This window comes from Haemaphysalis longicornis, unplaced genomic scaffold, assembly GCF_048455015.1.
Source record: "Haemaphysalis longicornis isolate Haplotype H1 unplaced genomic scaffold, Haemaphysalis longicornis Haplotype H1 scaffold_2, whole genome shotgun sequence".
Lineage (NCBI taxonomy): Eukaryota > Metazoa > Arthropoda > Arachnida > Ixodida > Ixodidae > Haemaphysalis > Haemaphysalis longicornis.
This window is the reverse complement of record NW_027526295.1, coordinates 252,497,089-252,516,799: the sequence shown is the minus strand read 5'-3', so window position 1 is coordinate 252,516,799 and position 19,711 is coordinate 252,497,089. Positions and strand designations below refer to the sequence as shown.

The 19,711-nt window shown below is 49.2% G+C and overlaps 2 protein-coding genes across 4 annotated transcripts in view; both read right to left on the bottom strand.

Moving 5' to 3' along the window:
- Positions 1 to 19,711, bottom strand: part of Ninac (STKc_myosinIII_N_like and MYSc_Myo21 domain-containing protein ninaC) — a 149,432-nt gene that overhangs the window by 5,169 nt on the left and 124,552 nt on the right. For all 3 annotated transcript variants that reach the window (XM_077700161.1, XM_077700164.1, XM_077700163.1), the window contains exons 20-29: positions 16,125 to 16,251; positions 14,384 to 14,594; positions 13,630 to 13,925; positions 7,594 to 7,682; positions 6,119 to 6,286; positions 4,414 to 4,682; positions 3,266 to 3,377; positions 2,960 to 3,113; positions 1,289 to 1,407; positions 399 to 530 (exon numbers count right to left, since the gene is read on the bottom strand). In XM_077700161.1, coding sequence (XP_077556287.1) covers positions 399 to 530; positions 1,289 to 1,407; positions 2,960 to 3,113; positions 3,266 to 3,377; positions 4,414 to 4,682; positions 6,119 to 6,286; positions 7,594 to 7,682; positions 13,630 to 13,925; positions 14,384 to 14,594; positions 16,125 to 16,251 — 1,677 coding nt within the window. The remainder of the gene's footprint in view (positions 1 to 398; positions 531 to 1,288; positions 1,408 to 2,959; positions 3,114 to 3,265; positions 3,378 to 4,413; positions 4,683 to 6,118; positions 6,287 to 7,593; positions 7,683 to 13,629; positions 13,926 to 14,383; positions 14,595 to 16,124; positions 16,252 to 19,711) is intronic.
- Positions 18,033 to 19,660, bottom strand: LOC144170391 (uncharacterized). Its single transcript, XM_077700165.1, has one exon. It carries the CDS (start codon positions 19,658 to 19,660, stop codon positions 18,416 to 18,418), a length of 1,245 nt encoding a protein of 414 aa, XP_077556291.1. The 3' UTR covers positions 18,033 to 18,415.

The window sequence follows — 19,711 nt, the reverse complement described above, 5'->3', positions numbered from 1 at the left end:
TAATATTGATATGATGCAGTACTAGAAGTAGCATAATGTGTTCTGCCATTCTATTGCTACATTACTTCTACAAGTTCATAAATTAATAAATCAACAACTGATCCACACAGTACTTTTTCAAAGCAAAGGTAGCCAGACATTCTTAATCTGAGACGGAAGTTTGGAGTAACCTGATGTCGAAGTTAGTGGTCGTTATTGGACAGGGTAGACACTCTGTTACTGCTTGTGCATGTTAGTGGGCAAAACGTGCACGAAGCATAAAAATGTTTTGTGAACATTTAGAAGGTGGGATAAAACAATTTCTGAAACGCATCGAGGCATTGTAGGCCTATGATGTTGAAAAAGTTGAAGGTGTGACTCTGACAGTACTAGGTGAAGCAGCAGTAACGTTTTCATACCACAATGGCTTGGACACCCCTTGGTGACAGGTTGGACACTTGGTGGCAAGTCATGATGAGATGTGTGAGGTTATGACTACTCGGGTGCACTTTCTTTAGGCATCTATTTCTGCTGCTTGGGCAGTGATGGACCTGAAAAGGTACATATGCCGGTCAGGTTAGCTCTACATTGCCATATTTCGGTTACACTGAACTCTAATACCAAAAAACAATACAAAAGGGTGGTTTGTGGAGCACATTTTTCAAGAATGCTATTGCACTGGACATAGCCACGTTGCACTGCACGTGCGCAGTGGTCACAATTTCATGCTGTGCCTACTGTTTCCAAATACTTCAAGGGCAACGAATAGGCACATACGCTCACTTGAACCTGCCAATTAACCCTTCTCTCTGACTTTATGATTTTAAAGAGCAGGCGATCCACTGCAGGATGTGAAGAGAGGGCTAGTGGCAATTCAAACAGACTTCAGCCAACTTCCCCTCTGGGTTTCATGCCTCCTCACAACGCACTACTGCTTATATTTGCCAAGCCCGCATGCACTCATTGTGTCACATGTTCCACCGCAGTCTGCAAGGTGTATTTAAGTAGTGAACATATGTATTGGATATGCCCCTAGGCCACCAGTTTTCTCATTCAGTCTCCTCTTCTCTCTTCGTTCTCTACCACCTTCGCACTGGAATACTTCACCCAAGAAGCTCCATGCTGAGTAGCTATTAGCACACCTGTCTGGGCACATCCACAGCATCTCGCATTCTTAACTGTGAAGGCTGTTGCCCGAACTAACCAAGAAGAATTTTACTTCCTCGATGATGTCACAAGCCAAACACGGACCAAGACTAAGCCATAGTTCATGCATGAATTAAGCATGTGCAAGAGAGGTAAATTTTACCTTCTGGCAGAAGTCTAGTATCTTCAGGCACTTCCAGGTGGAGCCGTTGGGGTCGGCAGCTTTGTTGGCCGCCTTCCTGCGATTCGCTGCTTCCTTGTTCCTCTGGATCTTCATCTGACCTGCAGCGCAAACAGCAAGGCTTGCCACTCAGGCACTGTGTAAGCAATAGAGGGCAGTCAAAACTGCTTGTGCGTCAGTTACCACAGGCATCAGATGTCTGACAATGAGGCATTTTTGCAGAGCTTAAGCTTGCGGGTTGCTTTCATCACAAAGTGGTCAGCCAGTGGTGTGGTACAGTGGCTGTAAGCCTGCTGCAAGACTGCTGCTGTTGTTATTATGTGCAACATTGTTGTCTTAGTTTTGAGTTTTGGTGCTCTGCGATGAAGGGACGCAGAGAACATGCCCATGCGCAGCTAAGCAGTGTCTTAACACATAAAAAAATTTTAAATTTTGATTTTAGCTGAAATTTTAAGCCAGAGAGCTTGCATAATCTAAATGTGGAAGAAAGTACACATGGCTGCAGGACTAAGAACTACACGACTGTGTTGCAAAGCTGCTTCGACTGCTCAGTGGTGCCAAGGTGCGAGAATGAGTGTGTAAGCATGCCTCAGTGGTTCAAGCATTATAGATCCAAGTGGGGTAGTTTCCCCTGGTGCCCTTTAAAGGAGTAGTGACACAGAATTTGAAAGCTGAGATAACTGTGTAAAATGCTTCTTTTTATCAGGTGATATCTTCCAGCAATTTTCAAGAGTAGCCATTCAGTATAACATTTTAAATTCATTTTAATTTTCGCCCGCACGAGAAAGCCCAGAGCGGGCCAGCATGACATCATCTGCTACTTAGCCAAACTGCCGACGTCGGGGCTCCTATGACGTAGCCGATGTGCTGGCTGCGGTACGTTGGCACATGCTGCTACACTGTGTGTACATGTCATGGTTTTGGGACTGACGTCATGCTGCCCGGGCACGCGGGGATGCTGAAGGCCTCGGCTGATCTGGGCAAGCGCGTGCGCTCTCTTGCGCGCGCGTCCAGACCGGCAGCAGTGCGACAAGAATGGTGACATCAGGTGCTACCTCCTGTCATGGTGGCCGTTTGGTGTTTGTTTTGTTGAAACTGAAACTGACACGAATAAACGACGCCGTAAATGATTGTGTACGCTGCGATCGACCGCCTAATGTGCCATTCCGTGATTAGTGGGCTAGGTAATAGGCCCCCATAGCAGCGAAGAAAATGTAACACGAAAATTTCCTGTCAGTACTCCTTTAAGAGTTGCGTTTGTGCCACTGGACGTATGTGTGTGTGTTAGTTAACCAAGAGTTGGGTTGTTATAGGAACCCTAAAGGCTGAGTGGCTTTTTTTGCTCTAACTGAAAAGGCCACGAGTTTTGTAGCTCCTTAGGCTCTGGTTGAACTATGAAAGGTGCTTTGTTTGTTTACGAATAAACAATTAAAACTCATTTTTCTGCCATTTTCTTCATTTTTCATTTAACATAAGAGAATATGTCCAACCAAAGCCCATCGAACCCATGCAGTGCTGCCACCAAGAGGAGGTGTAGAGAACCTGCACCACTGCTGACGTGCCTGGTCTGGCATCACTGCCACATAACTGTGCCTAAACCAGCCCAATGCCTTATCCTCGACCCAAGAGCACGACACCTGGGGCACCACTTACACCTCTGTGCGACCAATGCGATGGCAAGCCTCCTCTTCTGTGTGTGGCGCTTGGCGAGCCACCTTCGGACCGCTGACTGTGCGATGACTATCTTGCGGATCTGCTGCTCGTAAAGTCGAGAAAGGTATTCCACATGGTAGTACTTGAGGAACACCTGCAGAGCAGTGGAAAAGCGTGCAGAGGACAGCCTTTCCTCATCTGTGCTGTACACAATGTGGCACCTTCTGCTTGCAACAGTGCTAGCACCACAAGCGCATGGATGCTACGGGAAGCAAACTTTCACGCAAGAGAGTTCCTTGTCCGTACCTTTGACTTTCCTATGGCATAGTCGTCCATCTTGAGCCGCACAAGAAGTAGATGGCAGGTTTCTCGATTGGGGATAACTCTCTCGTTGAAAGAAAAGGCCAAGAAGCCGTACCTGCATGCAGAAAAGGCAGCAGAAGCAGAGGTCTTGCACAGCACGGTTTACACTGGCTCGCCCTTGCGTTGTTTGCTTTGTTAGAGTTATGCAGCGCTGCTGAGACTGCACAAAGGGGGCCCTGCAATTATGGAATCTACTAATCATGGACCAAGTGGTTTTTCTAAGTGTTCTGTCTTGCACTAGTAAACTTTGCGGACAAATTTAGAGTAAACTTGGGTGGGCTGGTTTAAACTAGTCTCGCAGTAATAAAATTAACAAAGGCTTGTTTAGGGGCTAGTTGGTATAGCCTAGAATTCAATGTGAATGTGCACTGCATATTTGGACGGGGGACAACAGAGCCAGTGGGATAGTTGTGCACCATCATTTGGTTTTGTCTTTTCCACTGTCCCTGTGCCTCGTCCAAATACACAGCGCACGTTAATATTGAATTACAGTAATAAAAGACTGAAAAAAATCATAGTGCACTCAACTGGCATGCTTTGAACTGGCTCCTATGTAACGCTTAGTAAGCTCCTTTTCCTTCCTTGGTTAAATTGCAGTCGGAGCCTCCTGACTTCCTTTTGCATATCTATAATGTTTCATTTTCAGTCTAGACAATGTGGCCTGAATTTTCTCCCCTCCATGTTCACCTGGGCCTCTTGCAGACTTGTTAAGCGGCATTAATTGTCACCAACTAGCTTCGCTTGCCTTTTAGTTGCTTTCAAAACATCGGGAGGTAGTGAAAAAATCGACAGCTCACCACGACACGTGCTTTATGGATGCACTTGGAGATCTCTACACGCTCTCGCACTAGTAAATGATAATTTGTGCACTTGCTTGCACGGTTATTCTTTGTCAGCAGTGTTTTGGTTAGAGATAAGTGCCACGTGATGAACCGTCTTCACACATTTCTGTGTGGTGAGTTTACACAAATCTGCACAAGTTAGCAGATGTACAGCCGGCTTACGTAAATTAGCGCAAACGCGCGCCTTGGCCATTCCCTCGTTCTAACGGGGGAACCTGGTTTGCGCCTAGTGCAGTGCAGGGCACTCGCCTCTTGAGCAGCTCGGCGAAGGAGTATCGGTGGGAGAAGCCCTGCTGGCGGATGTAGATGGTCTCGAGGACGCCCGTGTAGCGCAGCTGGCAGAGCACCTTGTCGCGGGAGAAGCCTGCCGCCAGCCGATAGTCGTTGGGCTTGAGGCAGCGCACAAAGTGGGGCAGCCCCGCGCTCATCTTCTGCAGCAGGTCCATGAGCGAGAAGCGGAACGACGTGCTCAGCGTCTGCAGGGCCTTCGCTTGGCTCACCAGGCTCTGTGTCGACAGCTGCGCACAGGGGGCGGGGTTATACGGTAGAGTAAAGAGTACGCTCTTGGCTTCAGGTGGAAAGTCTCCTGGGCTGATAGACAGGACATGTTAGGAAATTTTGCGCTCTAGGGCTCCTTTCAAAATGGTAGTGTAACTGTTCATTTTAGTTGGTATTCTTCAGAGAGCAAATGTTCACCTTCATTACCAGCTTACCGAGGGGACGTTCTGGAAATCTTGGGTACATGTGTGAAAGTCTGTAAAAGTCTGTTGCCTGTGAAGTTACACTCTAGCTTTCATCTCTGGAAGTTCATAGAACCACCTCTTGAATGACCTCTTCATTGTTAAAGACATAGTGCAAGAAACATTTGACCAACGCAAATTTCTGACAGCGTAATCAGGTTTCCTCAGTCCCTTTGAGTTCCTCGTATCGCAAAAGAACTACCTGCTTTGTTCAGTGTGGAGCAAAGCCTTTTACAGGCTTTTGCAGTGCTGCTGCTGGGCGGAAGAAATAAATTGCTTGTGTTTATGCTGTCCTATTACAATCTTATTACACTTTGTCTAAATACAGTTCAGACAAAAAAGGCATACCATTTCGGTTCTTCGTAACGTAATGAAAATTTGGTTAGTTGTGCTGCTGTTGATTAGGGGCTAGTTTATGGACGTGGGCTAGGGGTAGGGGCCATGAAAAAAAAAAAAAAAAAAGAAGCAGCCCAACACATTAGATTTCAATGCCATTGGCATCACAGGGATTATTCTCCTGCTATGAAGAAATGATTCCAACCTGAGCTGATATTTTTCTGAACAGACAAAAAAAGGGGGGCAATGCTCTCTGACAGTGTAGGATTTGCTCATAGTAGCATTTGCTCATATGATTTGGCAAGCAGTGCAACAACTAAGCAAGGAGAAGTGTGACGGAAGTCTCTGCGAGGAGGGTGACAGGTGTGAGGAGGTGTAGTGGTAGCGCTGCTTTGGCAACTGGAGCTCGACAGAGCACCACCCGACAAGAAACTGAGATTTCTATTGAATGTGCAGTGCATTTAAGTGTAACTGGCTGCCCAGTGTCAGTGTCAACGGTTTTTGTGGGCATGGTGGAGGACCTGCAGATGTTGGCAATGGGGGATCACTTTTCCCTTTTGGGCAAACCCTGGTGCAGGGCACACAGCTGTGTCTGGGACATGAGCTTCTGCTCATCACGAGTGACATGCGGGGCTGCGATTGCACCATATCCGCACAGATAAATGAGGTGACCTATCAGGGAACATTGTTCCGGAACTGGAAAACTAGAACCTTCGTAGCACTTAAATTTTTCCAATGGTTATCTCGTGTCGTGAGTTCAACAGTGCTTTAGTGGGAGTTTCCACAAAAGGCCGCCAAAATAAAAGGTTTCATTCAACTTGTAAGGTGGCTCGTTAGCACTGCTTGTGAATGACTGCAATGTGCGAGGTGGTGCTCACGTTCTGGCAGGCGTACTGCGAAGGCGTATACAGCTGTCCCGTCTTGGTGAGCGGCGACTGGAACAGGATCTGCACCACGGGCAGCTTGGACTGCCGCAGCAGCTGCACAATCTCGGTGGGCAGGAAGTTGCGGTTCTTCTCCACAAAGCACCGGGCATCGTACAGCACCTAGACGTCCATTTTGATGGCGTTATGGCTCGGGACAACACAACGTGGCATTGTTTACACAGAGGTGGCTATCACAGAACAATGAAAACAAACAGAATTTGTAGTGGGAACAAGGCGGGTGCTTTCTCTACCCCATTCCTGCCTCTTCTTGTGGTTGTTTCATAGCACTTACGCCATGAATGTGTTTTAAACCGCTTGGCCCAGCTTATGTGTTCTTTTTGTTTATTACCCGAAAAACCCCTAGAATGGTATCGCATGAGGGGCGGGCAATAAAGCAGCAGTTAGGCAATAATAAAGAACAAAAAATGGTTATTGTGGATTAGTCCTTTCGATGGGACTCTTAATAAAGCAGCAGTTAGGCAATAATAAAGAACAAAAAATGGTTATTGTAGATTAGCCCTTTCGATGGGACTCTTAAGGTTGATGGTGTTGGTGATAACTCCTTTTTTTTTAGTAATGGTGGAGATTTAAGGCTTTACAGACAAACTGTCGTAGTTTGTTCGTGCATTGAACAGTTAGCATTACACCCTCAAGCGTATATATGGCAGCAATTTTGCCTTGCTGGAAGAAAAAAAGGAGTTGAACTGCTATTTTCTTTTCCTTCAGTTATCAAAAAAAAAACTTTCGCAACTTTATAATGTGTAGTATTCAGAAACATGCACATTTGGTCTGGTGTCATTTCAAAATGTGTAGGTCTCTTTCTGACTAATTAAAAAGCAGTTCTTCCTCTGAACAGCTCTCTGAATTTTTTTAAGAAAACGACTTTTCTAACCATGCCTTAAATGGGATTTTTGGGGCATGCTTTCTGATGACAATTCACTTGTGTACTTAATTAGTTTATTTTGTGCTTTAGCTTTGTATTATTACTTTGGGAATTGTCAACGATTTTTCGTTCTCATCTTGTCCGCACTTTTAATTTTGTTTGTTAGAATTTATGGACATGCCTTTATTCCAAGGCTGCTATGCCGCTTCAAATAATTATCAGAGTCCAAAAGCCTGTTCTCTTCTTTTGGCTTCTTGTCTGAACAGAGCTGCAAAAAAAAAAAAAAATTAAAAGAGCGGTTCTGCTTAGAATGATGGGGGGGAGGGCAGGTGTTGGGGCCTGATATCTGTCAAGCACGTTCAATATAATTTTGTCTTGGTGATCTGACATGTCAATGAGAGTAACAAAACATATGCGCGTACAAACTACCTGTTTGCCAAGCGCAGTAGTGCTGCCACTGCACTGGTACTATATAATATACCAATTACGTAGTGTACTACCCATGTCAAAAATGCATATGGCAAAATTGAGGAGGTTCGGTCACCTTGCCAGCATGATGCCTGATGGTGAACTGCAGGGCATTGGACTTGGGTCGAATGTAGTACTTGGACCTGATGTTGTTGTGGAACTTTTCTGCGAAAGAAACACAAATGAAGTGAAGTTCCTGCTTCCAGCTTGTGTCTGATAAATGTGCCCTTTGCACACCAGAGAAGCAATTTGATTACGGAAACCAGCAATAATAGGTGTGCATAAAGTTCGCATTAGCCATACATTGAGTTCTCAAAAGAGCTTCGTCGCACTGGTCAGACGAACACCCCCCGTTCCGGGTACGGTGCAAAAAGTCGGCTTTGTTGCAATGCATTCGCAGCCTATGCCGCGTTGAACGTAGAGTTGGCTGTCGCATGTCTTCCAAGTTACGCGAAAAAAATTAAAGTCGTTTCACTCAACGTGGAAGCTGACGGAAGTGTAGAGAAAGTGATTTGCCATAATGGGCTGTAGCGCCGTTATCCGCTCACTGTTACCACCCAAAGCAATTAAAATTTCCCGCTTCCGTAGTGCTCGCGCACTCCCTGCGTGAAACAGCGCCAGCGGGAGTTCTGTTCTTTCTGTGCTGTGCTTGCTTTTCCTCCCGCACGTGCCCGCGTTGCACTGCCACTTTTTTTATTACTATCGCATGTTTGGTTCATTAAACAGACTGCATTGTCCCGATTACAATCATACCAATCTTATCGTAAACTTCAAAAGAATAATGGAGATATGAAATAAAACATGAAGCAGCGGCGACTCCCCACCCACTTTCCGGCGATTTCTCTATGACATAACAGGATCTTTTTACGATTGGCGTCAAACGACCTAAGACACAGCCAAGGAATATGGCTGGGCGATTGTAGAGAGCATCTACCGTATTTTCCCGATTCTAACGCGCCCCCGATTTTCCTGGCAAAAAAAAAAGCGAAAAAACTTGCACCTCCGATTGTAACGCGCACCTCCGATTGTGACCCAGACAAACGAATGCGAGAGAAACGGGCGATTTATTTCCCGAAGTAATCTCACTCATCTCACTCCTCGTCGCTCTCCGCTGACCACAACATCTCGGCCTCGGTGCCTTCAAGCGCGTTCGCGATGCCACACTTCTGAACGAACGTTCAACCATGGTCTATGGGATCGTGGCCCACGCCTCGCACGCCCATCCGGAGAGCTTCTTCAGAGCTGCACGCTTCAGCCGACCGCTCGTTTTGAACGCGTGGGAGCCGCTGCTGCCATTGCTGTTATCAAGCGCGCAAGTGAAACGATTTGACGATTTGTGTGAACTCCGATAGAAAAGCCTAGGCACCTAGGCTTCCTGCGTTCGAAAAATCGTTGCTAAAAGCTTTGGCGCCATCTTGAGATGGCGATGGCGATGGGTGGGACGAAATTTCCGCTGTTTCGGCGGTTTCGGTTTTGTATCCGATTCTAACGCGCATGCGATTTTTCGGCCTATTTTTTCGAAAAAAAAGTGCGCGTTAGAATCGGGTAAATACGGTACTTCCATTGAGACTATCATTTCAATTGTTACGTGCAGTTAACACACTCATAACTACGCTTTAGTGCTGGCCTGTGCTAAATCACTCCTGCCCATATTACGTCACTGTGGCGCGAAATTTGAAAATTTTTGATATTTGTTGCATTGCTCCGGTTGAAAAACGTCTTCTGGAGTTGGAATGTAGCTGAGTGAATTACCAAAGGCTGGTTCTTTCAATTTCAACAAGGTTGTAATTTTTCTTCAAATGGGCTTAATGTCTCATGATATTGGTGTTGATTATGATGGTATTTAGTGCCAGATGAAGTTGTAAACTGGGAAAAAATCTGTAGATTGCGTGGTGGAAATATGTGCCCGTGATACGGTACGTATACTGCACGCACGGCCACCTTGTGCAGGCATTGTATTAAATGAGCATAGTGCCGCGAACCATGCATTGGGTTTGCTTTTACCGCCCGGCTGCGCCGTTCTGTGTTATGTGTGTGTGCCAAGAAGCGCCTGTTCCATTCTTTCTTTCTATGCCGCCTGTGTTATCTCTTCTGATAGGGCGAGCGTTCCGAACTAATGTGAACAGCCTAGAATATTCTTTGTTCTGGATGCAATTCGACGGTTCCAGAAACACTCGCTCCCAAAGATAAATTCCCGCGGAGCCGACGCCGCGGCATTCGAATCGCCGACACCAGTCTACGCACGTCACTTTGTTGACTGCTGTTTCGCCGCCTGTGTATTCTTTGAGTTGTTAGGGGAGCACAAGTTGGCTCTAATAAACTTGTTTTTTCTTCAAGACAGCTGCGTCGTCTTTGGCTACGTGACAATAGTTTCATGTGATTACTTGCTTTATTTCAACGTGTGTGGTATGATGAGTGTGACATCCACAACAGAATGGCGTAGGCCGTAAGCATGAGATTTTTTATTTAGTTGCTGTTGTCGAAAATGCAGAAGAAAATTTTTTTGCTGATAAGCATTCTTGAGAGGGCCTGTGGTCTGTAGCATGTTTTTTTTTTAATTACGACATTCGTTCATCATGTCAAATCGATTGAGCATTGAAAGAACGATACTCTCGAGCCTACAAAACTTAAAAAAAAAAAGGGCCAGAAAGAGGTAAACGAAAATTCTACTAGAAAGGCATGTTCGTTTCTTCGCCACCAGTACGAAGGTCCTTCACTTGTGCACACTGCTATGATGATTTTAAAATAAGGTGTAGCAGTGGATGCACGAGTCGCTATGAAATGGCGTAACAAAAGCACCATGCGACAGCAGCTACTTCACTTGGAGTTGCGTGCCTGTAGATGAAGCAAACTACTAAAACTGCAGCGAGAACAAATATATTTTCAACTCTTCATGTACTTTAGCTGTTCATGTACTTCAAGGACAGCGGTAACTCTTAATGTACTTAACGCTGTCCCGATACGCTTTGAGTAACCCTCGTCAACTTTGTGCATTGTAGGATATTTAGGCGTTCATACGGGTAGAATTTACGTTTTCCCTCTTTCAAAGTTACCTACCCGCTTCATAGCTGGCGCTCCTTTCAACAACCAATTCAAACGGAAATATTGCATTAGAAATAAAACTAGATATTTTTTTGGCTCGCAGACATAACGGTACTGTGACATGGTGCAAATATTAGGGAGCGATTATTTAAATATAAGACTGATCACGCTAGGGTAAATCGGGGGTCAGGGAAGAAAATGACTTACAATTGCGGCCCCTTTTGTGTGTTGCATGGTACTTCGAGTGTGAGCTTCTCAAATCCAGAGCGCTTTGGCAGGGCACCGTTCTGCCATGTCGGCATTGTGACTCAGGCCCCTCAGCGGCGGCTGCTTTGGGCAGCCGCCGCCCAGGGAAAAAGCGGCCGTGGACGCAATGGAGGGGCTTTAGTTGCGACCGAGCTCGAATATGGCTGTCGGGTATTTGTTACTGTCGCGAGCGCCGTCTGCCTATGGAAGGGCTGGTGATCGTCATGCCTTCACGTGTAGGATAAAGTCTGGAACTCGCTTGGCAAGCTGCAGCGTGCCCTTTTTGTCAACTCCCTGTTCCCCAGTTTCCTAGGTTAGCGAAAGATACCGCAGAACGAATCTGCCCAAGGAGCAAATGACTGTCTGCAGCCCCGCTTTCTGAAGGGGACACGCAGTGCGCGCAAGCTGAGCCCATTCAATTATCCCACGCCAACACCCTCCCGGGCTCTACAGAAACGTGAAAAAAGAATGAAGGGGTGGCGCGCAGAAGAGGGGAATACTTTGCTAAGCGCCTCATCCACAAATGCCCTTTGCCCAACCACGACATTCATCCACCTTTTGCCCAATACGCAGACTCATCGTTTTCTTCAGTTAATGACTGTCTGCCACCGCCGCTTGCACGTGGTTCTGCTTACACATACAAAGATCGTCTTTTCCCTTTCGGCCCTTCATCGTAGCAGTCTTCACTCATCAATGGCGGGCGGTCTCTTTTTTTCCGCCGCGAGTCAGTGTAGGGTGCCTGTATGCGCCCGTCCTCCTCGGGCGCGCGCATCCAGGCACCCTAAGTCAGTGTAGGGTGCCTCGCATCGAGGCACCCTAAGTCAGTGCGGACCACTCCTTGCTTCCCTGGACATACCGTGGCGAGTCAATCTCCTCTGCTGAGAACGACTCAGCCGGCCAATTATTCTCTGTGTGGCGACATATGCCACACAAAGGGACACAACGCACGCTTTGGCGTCCCGTGCGCTGAGCGTACCAGAGGGCTGCCATCGCTTTTGGAGCTGCACCCCTCCAACCCAATTATCCTGACCCTGGTGCTTCGTTTTGTGTAAGCACCAATGCGTGAGGACAGGCATTGGGTCGTGAATGTTTTTAATAGTGGCGCGCCCGAAGGATATGCGCCTTTGTTCACAGGCGACGTACCAGGCATAACAGGCAGCACGGCGCCGGCCGAAAAAATTTCGGAATGGGGAGGGGGGGGTGGGGAATCTAAGGCCCGGTCAGCCCCCCCTTCCCCCCCCCCCCCCCCCCCCCCTGGCTACGCCACTGGTTGCGACGGACGGATAGAGGAACCCACATGAGGGAGGCAAACTGGACGAACCGCGAGATCACAACAGCGACTAGAACCCAAACCTTGATCGAAATCTTACCGAAAGTCGCAAGAAAATCGCCGTCATTCATAATTTTCTCTTGCTACGAGCCTGGGAAGTTCGCCAATTTGGTGAAAAGGAGGCACTATGCGCGGCGCTGTGGGTAGAATATGGTTCTTAAAAACTACGGAGTGAGCAGGGGAGGGGGGTGCAGTGAAAATTTCTGAGGGGGGGGGGGGGGGGTTCGACCCCCCCACCCCCTTCCCGGCTACGCCACTGTTTTGCGTCAAATGTACCTGCAGTTTTTTTTTTTTTTTTTGCGCTAAACTACGGGGAGATGTATGACAAGCGCCAGCGGTTAATGAGTTTCGAACAGTTATGACTATTTAAACCGCTTGGTTTTCGGAGCCTCTGCGGGACGCCCTACGACGAAACACCGGGCTCTACTTGAGTCCATTATCACGCGTCACTGCCTGATTCTGGCAGTCGTTTGACATCGACCGTTACAGCGAGCTACGACGACAAGGCGAGCCCCTAAAGCACTCAGCACTTAAAAGCCAAAACAGTCGCAACCCCGCGCTTCTCAGCGCCGCACGCTTCCGTTTGTTAGTTTCACGGCACGACGCCAAAGCTTTGCGGAACAGCTTGACCGACACGAGACACGAGCAAGGGCTTGCGTGCTCTCTGTCTACGTAGCGTCCGTCGTATCGTTTACATCTTTGCTGGGCAACATTATTTCGTGCAATTCAATCTGAAGGTGCCAAAGACGCAACGATGATCACTCCTGGCATACTTATAAGAGTGCTGCGCCAAATCAAATTGCACTAAGACGGAAATGGTATACATCTTGTGCCAAAATGCCTCTTCTTCTGACTGTGTTGGCACTGCGTCGAAACGGTGAAGTGAAACGGAGAGAGAGAAAGATAGAAACGATTTCTAGGACCAGCGTGCAGGGGTTTAACTCTGTCCGACAAGTTAAAAAAAAGGAGTGCAAACGGATTGCTATGTTTCCATAAAACACCAGCCATCATACTGGTACAGGCCTCGGGGTCGGTGCTAGCAGGTTATTCCGTAGCTGAGTAACCTCGCCCGCCCCATTTCTCTCTATTCCGTCCCTCTCCTTAAACCTGAAAGTTGGGCAAGTTGGTTTTGACTTGACACCATATTGGCAGCGAAAGAGACACGGACCAAAAAGACAGGGCAATCGTCGTATGTGCTTCTTTCTTAGTCCGTGTATGTTTCGCCTCCAGTATGGTGTCAAGTCCATCCCTCCTCGTCACTCTCTCCTTCGCTCTGCCGTCAACAACAGCGCCTCGGGATTTTGGTTGAATGGCAGTATACTGTCAGGGCAGCAAAAATTTACGGGCTACCATTCCAATGGTGCAAATCACCAAAATTGCCATGTCCTTCGCTGGCCAACCGCCATCGCAGAGCGGCTGGGACGGCCATGAATTTTTCGCACCGTCGCTTCCTTGGGCGTAACGCAAGGAGTGGCACAGTGAAGGCGAGCTTACCGATGAGGCTCTGGTCGGTGGCCTTGGGGAAGTGGCTCTCCTCGTCGAGCAGCGCGAGCAGGCCCAGCGGCCGTCCGAGGAACATGTCCAGGACGGGCCGGTTGTCGCCGAAGGACACCGGCTGCACGCTGAGGCCCTCGTTGAGGTACTCCTGCTGCTCCCACGCGAACACGTGCTGGTTGAAGAAGAACTGGATCTGCTCGTTGGCGATGTTTATGCACAGCTGCTCCAGGGAGTTCTTCTGCAGGTCCTCGAAGCCGAAGATGTCCAGCAGCGCCACCGACAGCGGAAGGCCTCTGAGCAGTGGGATAAGAAAGAAAAGAGAGCGTGGTGACTCGCACCGCAAGGGCGATACGGGGGGCTCTGAAACGGACGAACTGTACAGGAACCGCCAAGCAAGGGAACTGACTTCGTAAGGCTGAGCTTCTCGTGCATGCTTCTGGCGTTACGAGCTGCAGTACGGCACCGTACATTGCACAATTCGCGAAAGTACCACAAGCATTGATAAAAACGTGCCTCAACGATAACGCAATACCCCTGGACTGTAAAATTTCCCCCGCCAATCCTATTGTAGAACTCCGTTTACGCAGGTGTCATCTACAGCAGGATCAGTAATCGCGGTCATGTAATTCCTTAACTATTAAGAACGCAGCTTTCTGCTCGCTAATTTAGCATGTAATCGATTGCGAGTGGTTCGAGCAGCGGAAGAGTGCGAGAAGGAAGAGGGGATCGAGAATACAAGTGGGTAGCTGACATGGCGATGCGTCCCAGGGCCAGGTGCCGGTTGATCTGGTTGACGATCCAGTCGAAGAGGCGCGCGTACAGCGCCTTGGCCATGGCGTCCCTGGCGCTCTCGGCCTCCTGTGCCGAGTTGCAGCGCGTGATCACCTCGCCGCGCATCACCATGCTGCTCGAGGTGAGCGCGTCCCGCAGCGCGTTGCCCTGTAGGCCCAGCAGCTGCGCCACTGCGACCACACGGCAAGGGCAAACAAGAGGTTCTGGAGGTCACGTAGTCAATACGCGCTACGGGCACATTGATCGGTGACAACGGGTGCACTGCGCGAGCGGACCGTTTTGCGAACAGCCGATCAAGAGAAAAAAAGAAAAAAAAATGTTGCAGAAGCTTCTACGCTGGAATTGAGAGATAAAGGGGTAAGTTGCTCTGCTGTACGTCACGCCCCTTAAAAATCTTCTTCACTACTACACACACAGGCATTGCTGGGAAGACATTTTAAAAGCGCCATATAAGAAGCGTGATACCAAATAAAAAGACCCTAGAGCCTTTCTTTCATAGGACCCCATGTATCAGTTTTCTAACAAGTTTGGAGACGGACTTGGCTATTCTATTCGTCCGTCTACCGTAAGCGAACACTACCAAATTTCCCCGGAAACGCTTGCGGGCACCTGGAATGACAAAGTTAAAATCTCCGGCGCATCACACGAGCACTCATACCCCCGTGTGGTTTAAATCTCCCTGGTATTCACCAAGAGGAGACAAGGGCCGTCCCTCCTGGCCATCGCAGTACCGTGGCCATATGGTTTTACCTGCCCATTCTACGACTCCGCCATACAGGACGTCAATTTGCCGCATCTGCTGTGGACCTGTCTGGGACTGCACCAAGTCCGACTGCGGTACTTTCATGCAACCGGTTTATATCCTGGCCGCCCTCCGGAGCTACACCGCTGGGTGCATGGAACATTTCACCGAGAACTCGTGAACTTCACACACGAAGCTAATCTGTTCGTGTCTGTGAACACGTTCGTTTATTACGCCACAGGGCAAACCTTAGAAATAAAAAAAAAAAAACACGATATCACCGCGAACCATGTCTTGTTTGTTTATGTTTTGTTATTTGCGGCTGGCCACGCCCGGTTATCTTATCCTGTTATCTTATCTTATCGTGTTTCAAGCTGAGCGCGAGTTTGTCATTTTGCCAATACTCTCGCGGCTATAGGTCTCCGGTGTTCCACATAAAATCTGCGGCGAAATCGCGTGAAGAGCAAATAGAAAATATACAGCTCTGACCGCGTTTCCGGTTCCGCTGATGTGGTTCCGAGGCACTTGCGTGCGCGTAGATCTGGTGCAGTACCGTGCACGCTCGAACGGGGAGCAGCGCAGTCGGGCATCAACGTCCAACGCGTGATGCGTTATTATTTACGCCGCCCGTTCTCGAACCGAACGGACCCACTTTGACGCGAATCACGGGCAGGGGAGGCTAAGCTGTGTTGAGCAAATCGGCAGAACGCCAACCGTCCAGCCTCGGGGTGCCCCGAACCAGGACACTAGAGACGCGGAAGCTGCTCGACATTCAAAGGGGTGCGATGGTCTACTACGCCCGGGCGAATTCGTCATGCGTATCCCTGCCCAGCAGTCAGAGCCGTGCGGAGGGAGGAAAATGACGTGCGCGCTGCGCACGTTCTCGACTCTCGGCACATGCAATGCCCTAGCGTGCAAGGAAGGCGCCGTATACACATACACGACGTGGTGTACTCACCGATGGGTATCTTCTCGGCGTTGACAATGATGCACGTGTCGTTCTGGAAGGTGGTCTCCGCCGTGCGCACTTCCACGTCGCCCAAGTGGACAATGGCAGCCAGAATGCGGTAGATGGTGTCCGTCTCCTGCAGCGGCGTGCGGAACAGGGCGGAGGAAGCAGGAAGAGAACGCGATTTGTTCGCTTCCGTACTACTTTTCTGTTGAAGCTGTACGAGCCTCCCTGATACGGGGATCGTCTTTTCCGAAAGCAAATCGCTCTCTTCCGACCGGCCTTGCGTCTGAAGTTTAGGCACAGCGACGCCAGTCGCCTTATATATAAACTCCCTAACGCTATATAATCATGTATGAAGGGCAGTCGTCGAAGAACAGGCATGCAGAGCGTTCAGTTTAGTGAGATGGTTGGTTCGATTTACTTAAGTATACATTATATATATATATATATTGTCAGAAGATTGTCGGGGCCAATATATATATATATTGGCCCCGACGTCAGAAGAAATTTCAATTGAGAAAAGGAGGCTTCGCACTCAGATGTCCAGTAGAAAGGAGCATTTTTGCGTAACAGAGAAGACAGAGGAGAAGCGAGCTCTGCAAAGTTTGGTACAAACCGACGAAAGTAGGAGCATAGCCCCAGGAAACTTCGTAGGTCACGCACAGACTTTGGCTGCTTAAACTGACTCACGGCTTCAATCTTTTGTGGATCAGGTCTAACGCCATCTTTGTCGACTAGATGCCCCAACACTAAGGTCTGGCGCTCGCCGAAGCGGCATTTTTTTGAATTTAGCACAAGGCCGGCTTTTTCTAGGCAGTTCAGGACCATGTCAAGGCGGGTGTTGTGCTCTTCAAAAGTGCGTCCAAAAATTACTACGTCGTCGAGGTAGCACAGACAAATCTCCCACTTTAAACCACGCAAAATTGTGTCCATGAACCTTTCAAATGTAGCTGGGGCATTACAAAGGCCAAACGGCATGACGTTAAATTCAAATAGCCCGTCAGGAGTCACAAAAGCCGTCTTCTCTTTGTCGGCCGGATCCATCGGAATTTGCCAGTAACCAGATCTTAAGTCAACTGACGAAAAGTAGGAGGCGGAGTGCAGACAGTCAATAACATCATCTATGCGAGGAAGAGGGTACACGTCCTTCTTTGTAATTGCGTTCAGGCGTCTGTAGTCAACACAGAATCGCCAGGAACCATCCTTCTTCTTCACCAGGATTACCGGCGCTGCCCAAGGGCTAGCTGATTCCTGTACCACTCCCTTCTGTAGCATCTCGTTGACCTGGTCTGCGATGACCTTCCTCTCGCCAGGAGAAACCCGATACGGTTTTTGCCGGAGCGGGCGGGCGGTTCCGGTGTCTATGCTGTGGCGCGTGCGAGAAGGCGGGATTTCGGTCTTGTTGCCGGGGTTGGTGGAAAAGTCAAATACTGTCGCATGCCTTGAAAGGACATGGGCTAACGCCTCCCTCTCGGCAGAAGAAAGACCTTTGTTGATCATCTTCAAAAGCTGTTCGTCACGCGTAGCGCAGTCACCCTCGAAATCGCATGTTTCGTCACTCACTGTTGCCAGGGGTACTCTGGTATCCTTTTCAAATAGTGCAAGCTTCATCCCTAGCGGCAGAACGGTACTAGCGGCTGAGCAGTTAACTGCGCATATGGAACTGCGCCCACCGTGTACGGAAATCAAACAGTGCGGCAACAAAACATCCTTCTTGACGCAGTTCGGCAGAATGGGCTCAACAATTGCACAAAAGGAAGGCTCCACAGCACCGCATACCATGACAGGTATAAAGGACGCCGATCGGGGAGGTAGAACCATGTCTTGCGAAACAACCAAAGCGTGTTCACTCGAACGTGAAGGTTCTTCGGCAAGTGCAGAGTAAAGAACACTGCTTACACAGAGTTCGCCAGTCGCACAATCTAACTTAGCACCACATTCTTGCAAGAAGTCAATACCGAGAATAACTTCGTGTGTAGACTTCTGAAGTACCGCAAATTCTGCTTTGAAGCTTTTGCCCCCTAATGACACATCCACAGTACAAGTACCAAGGGGCCACAACGGTTCACCGCCAACGCCTCGAAATGTGGCACTGCGATCCCAGCTGAACATTACTTTAGTCCCAAGGCTGTCTTTAAATGCCTTACTCATCACAGAAACTGTTGCCCCAGTGTCAACCAAAGCCATCGTGGGCACACCATCAATTAAAACTTCAATCTTATTTTTGACCATGTAAACGGGCAGAGGTATATTTCGTAAAGGCTGTCCGGCGACCTCACCTCCATCGGCCGCGCCGGCTAGTTTCCCGGCGGTGGCGACATTGGACGGCGCCGAGGTGATGGAGACTGGCGCTGGCGTAGAGGCGGTGGAGTTAAACTTCTGTCCGAAGCGGGGGAGCCATTGCGTGGACCGGTCGGCTGGTCGTTACGTGTTGACGACAGTGGTGGATACCATCGAGTGCCAGGGTTGAGGTTATTGGGCCGAGGAAACGTGTACGTGGGATCGTCGTTGGGTCCTTGGCGCCGACGGCGACAAAACCGCGAAATGTGGCCGACTAGTCCACATCGATAGCAGGTGGGTGGTTCGCGACGAGGATACTGCTGACCAGGCGAGAATTGCCTTCTTGGAAAACTCGAGCGATGGTGCTCTTCCGGGTAGTAGACGTGCTGTGTACGATGGGAATCACGATGAAAATCTTCCCGTGGCTGGTAGTGGGGCGCCATAGTGTACACGCCCCTTCGCTGGTAGTCGTCCACGTCGGCAACGTTGACCGACGGCCGTGAGGAGCCAAAATGTGTTGTTGAATGGCAACAAGTAGGTGACGCATCGCGGAGGCAGCTTCCGTCGCGAGAGGGTGTCCAGCAACGAGTTACGTCTCCATGCCGCAGGAGCTCCTCGCGAACGATTTGTCGGATAGTCGCAGAGAGGTCGGCAGACGAGCTGACGTCCACGCTGGCCACCGTTGTGACGTTGGCCAGTCGGCCAAACTTGGGCGTAATTCGACGCGCCTTCATAGTTTCAAACGTACGGCAGTGGCGAATCACATCGGTGACCGTATTCAAGTTGTCCTTGCCGATAAGGAAATTATATACGTCTTCCGCGATCCCCTTGAGGACATGCCCAACTCTGTCATCTTCTGGCATGCTGGCGTCAACGATCCGGCACAGCTTGAGGATTTCCTCAATGTAAGTTGTACATGTTTCCCCGGGCACTTGCGCTCTCTGGAGAAGCGTCTGCTCGGCCCTCCTCTTCTTCGCTATCGAGTCACCAAATCCCTTCCTAATTTCTTCAACAAACCGTTCCCATGTGGTCAACGCTGCCTCGTGGTTTTCAAACCACGTCAGTGCTGTCTCGTCCAAGTAGATTTCGACGTTCGCGCGTCGGGCCACAGCGTCCCAGCGGTTATATTTACTCACTCTTTCATAATGAGCGAGCCATTCATCCACGTCTTCTCCGGCCTTCCCTGAAAATGACCGGGGTTCCCGATGGGGCTGCCAGCTGCCCGTCGGTGGTGTCTGGGAACTGCCTGCAGGCGGAGCCATCGTTTCTTGGATGGGCGGGAGGCCAGCAACGCGGCGGCTTCGGCGCAGATC

What these genes read in the sequence shown, in the direction of transcription:
- LOC144170391 (XM_077700165.1), bottom strand. Translation starts at nt 19,660, where the DNA reads ATGGCTCCGCCTGCAGGCAGTTCCCAGACACCACCGACGGGCAGCTGG.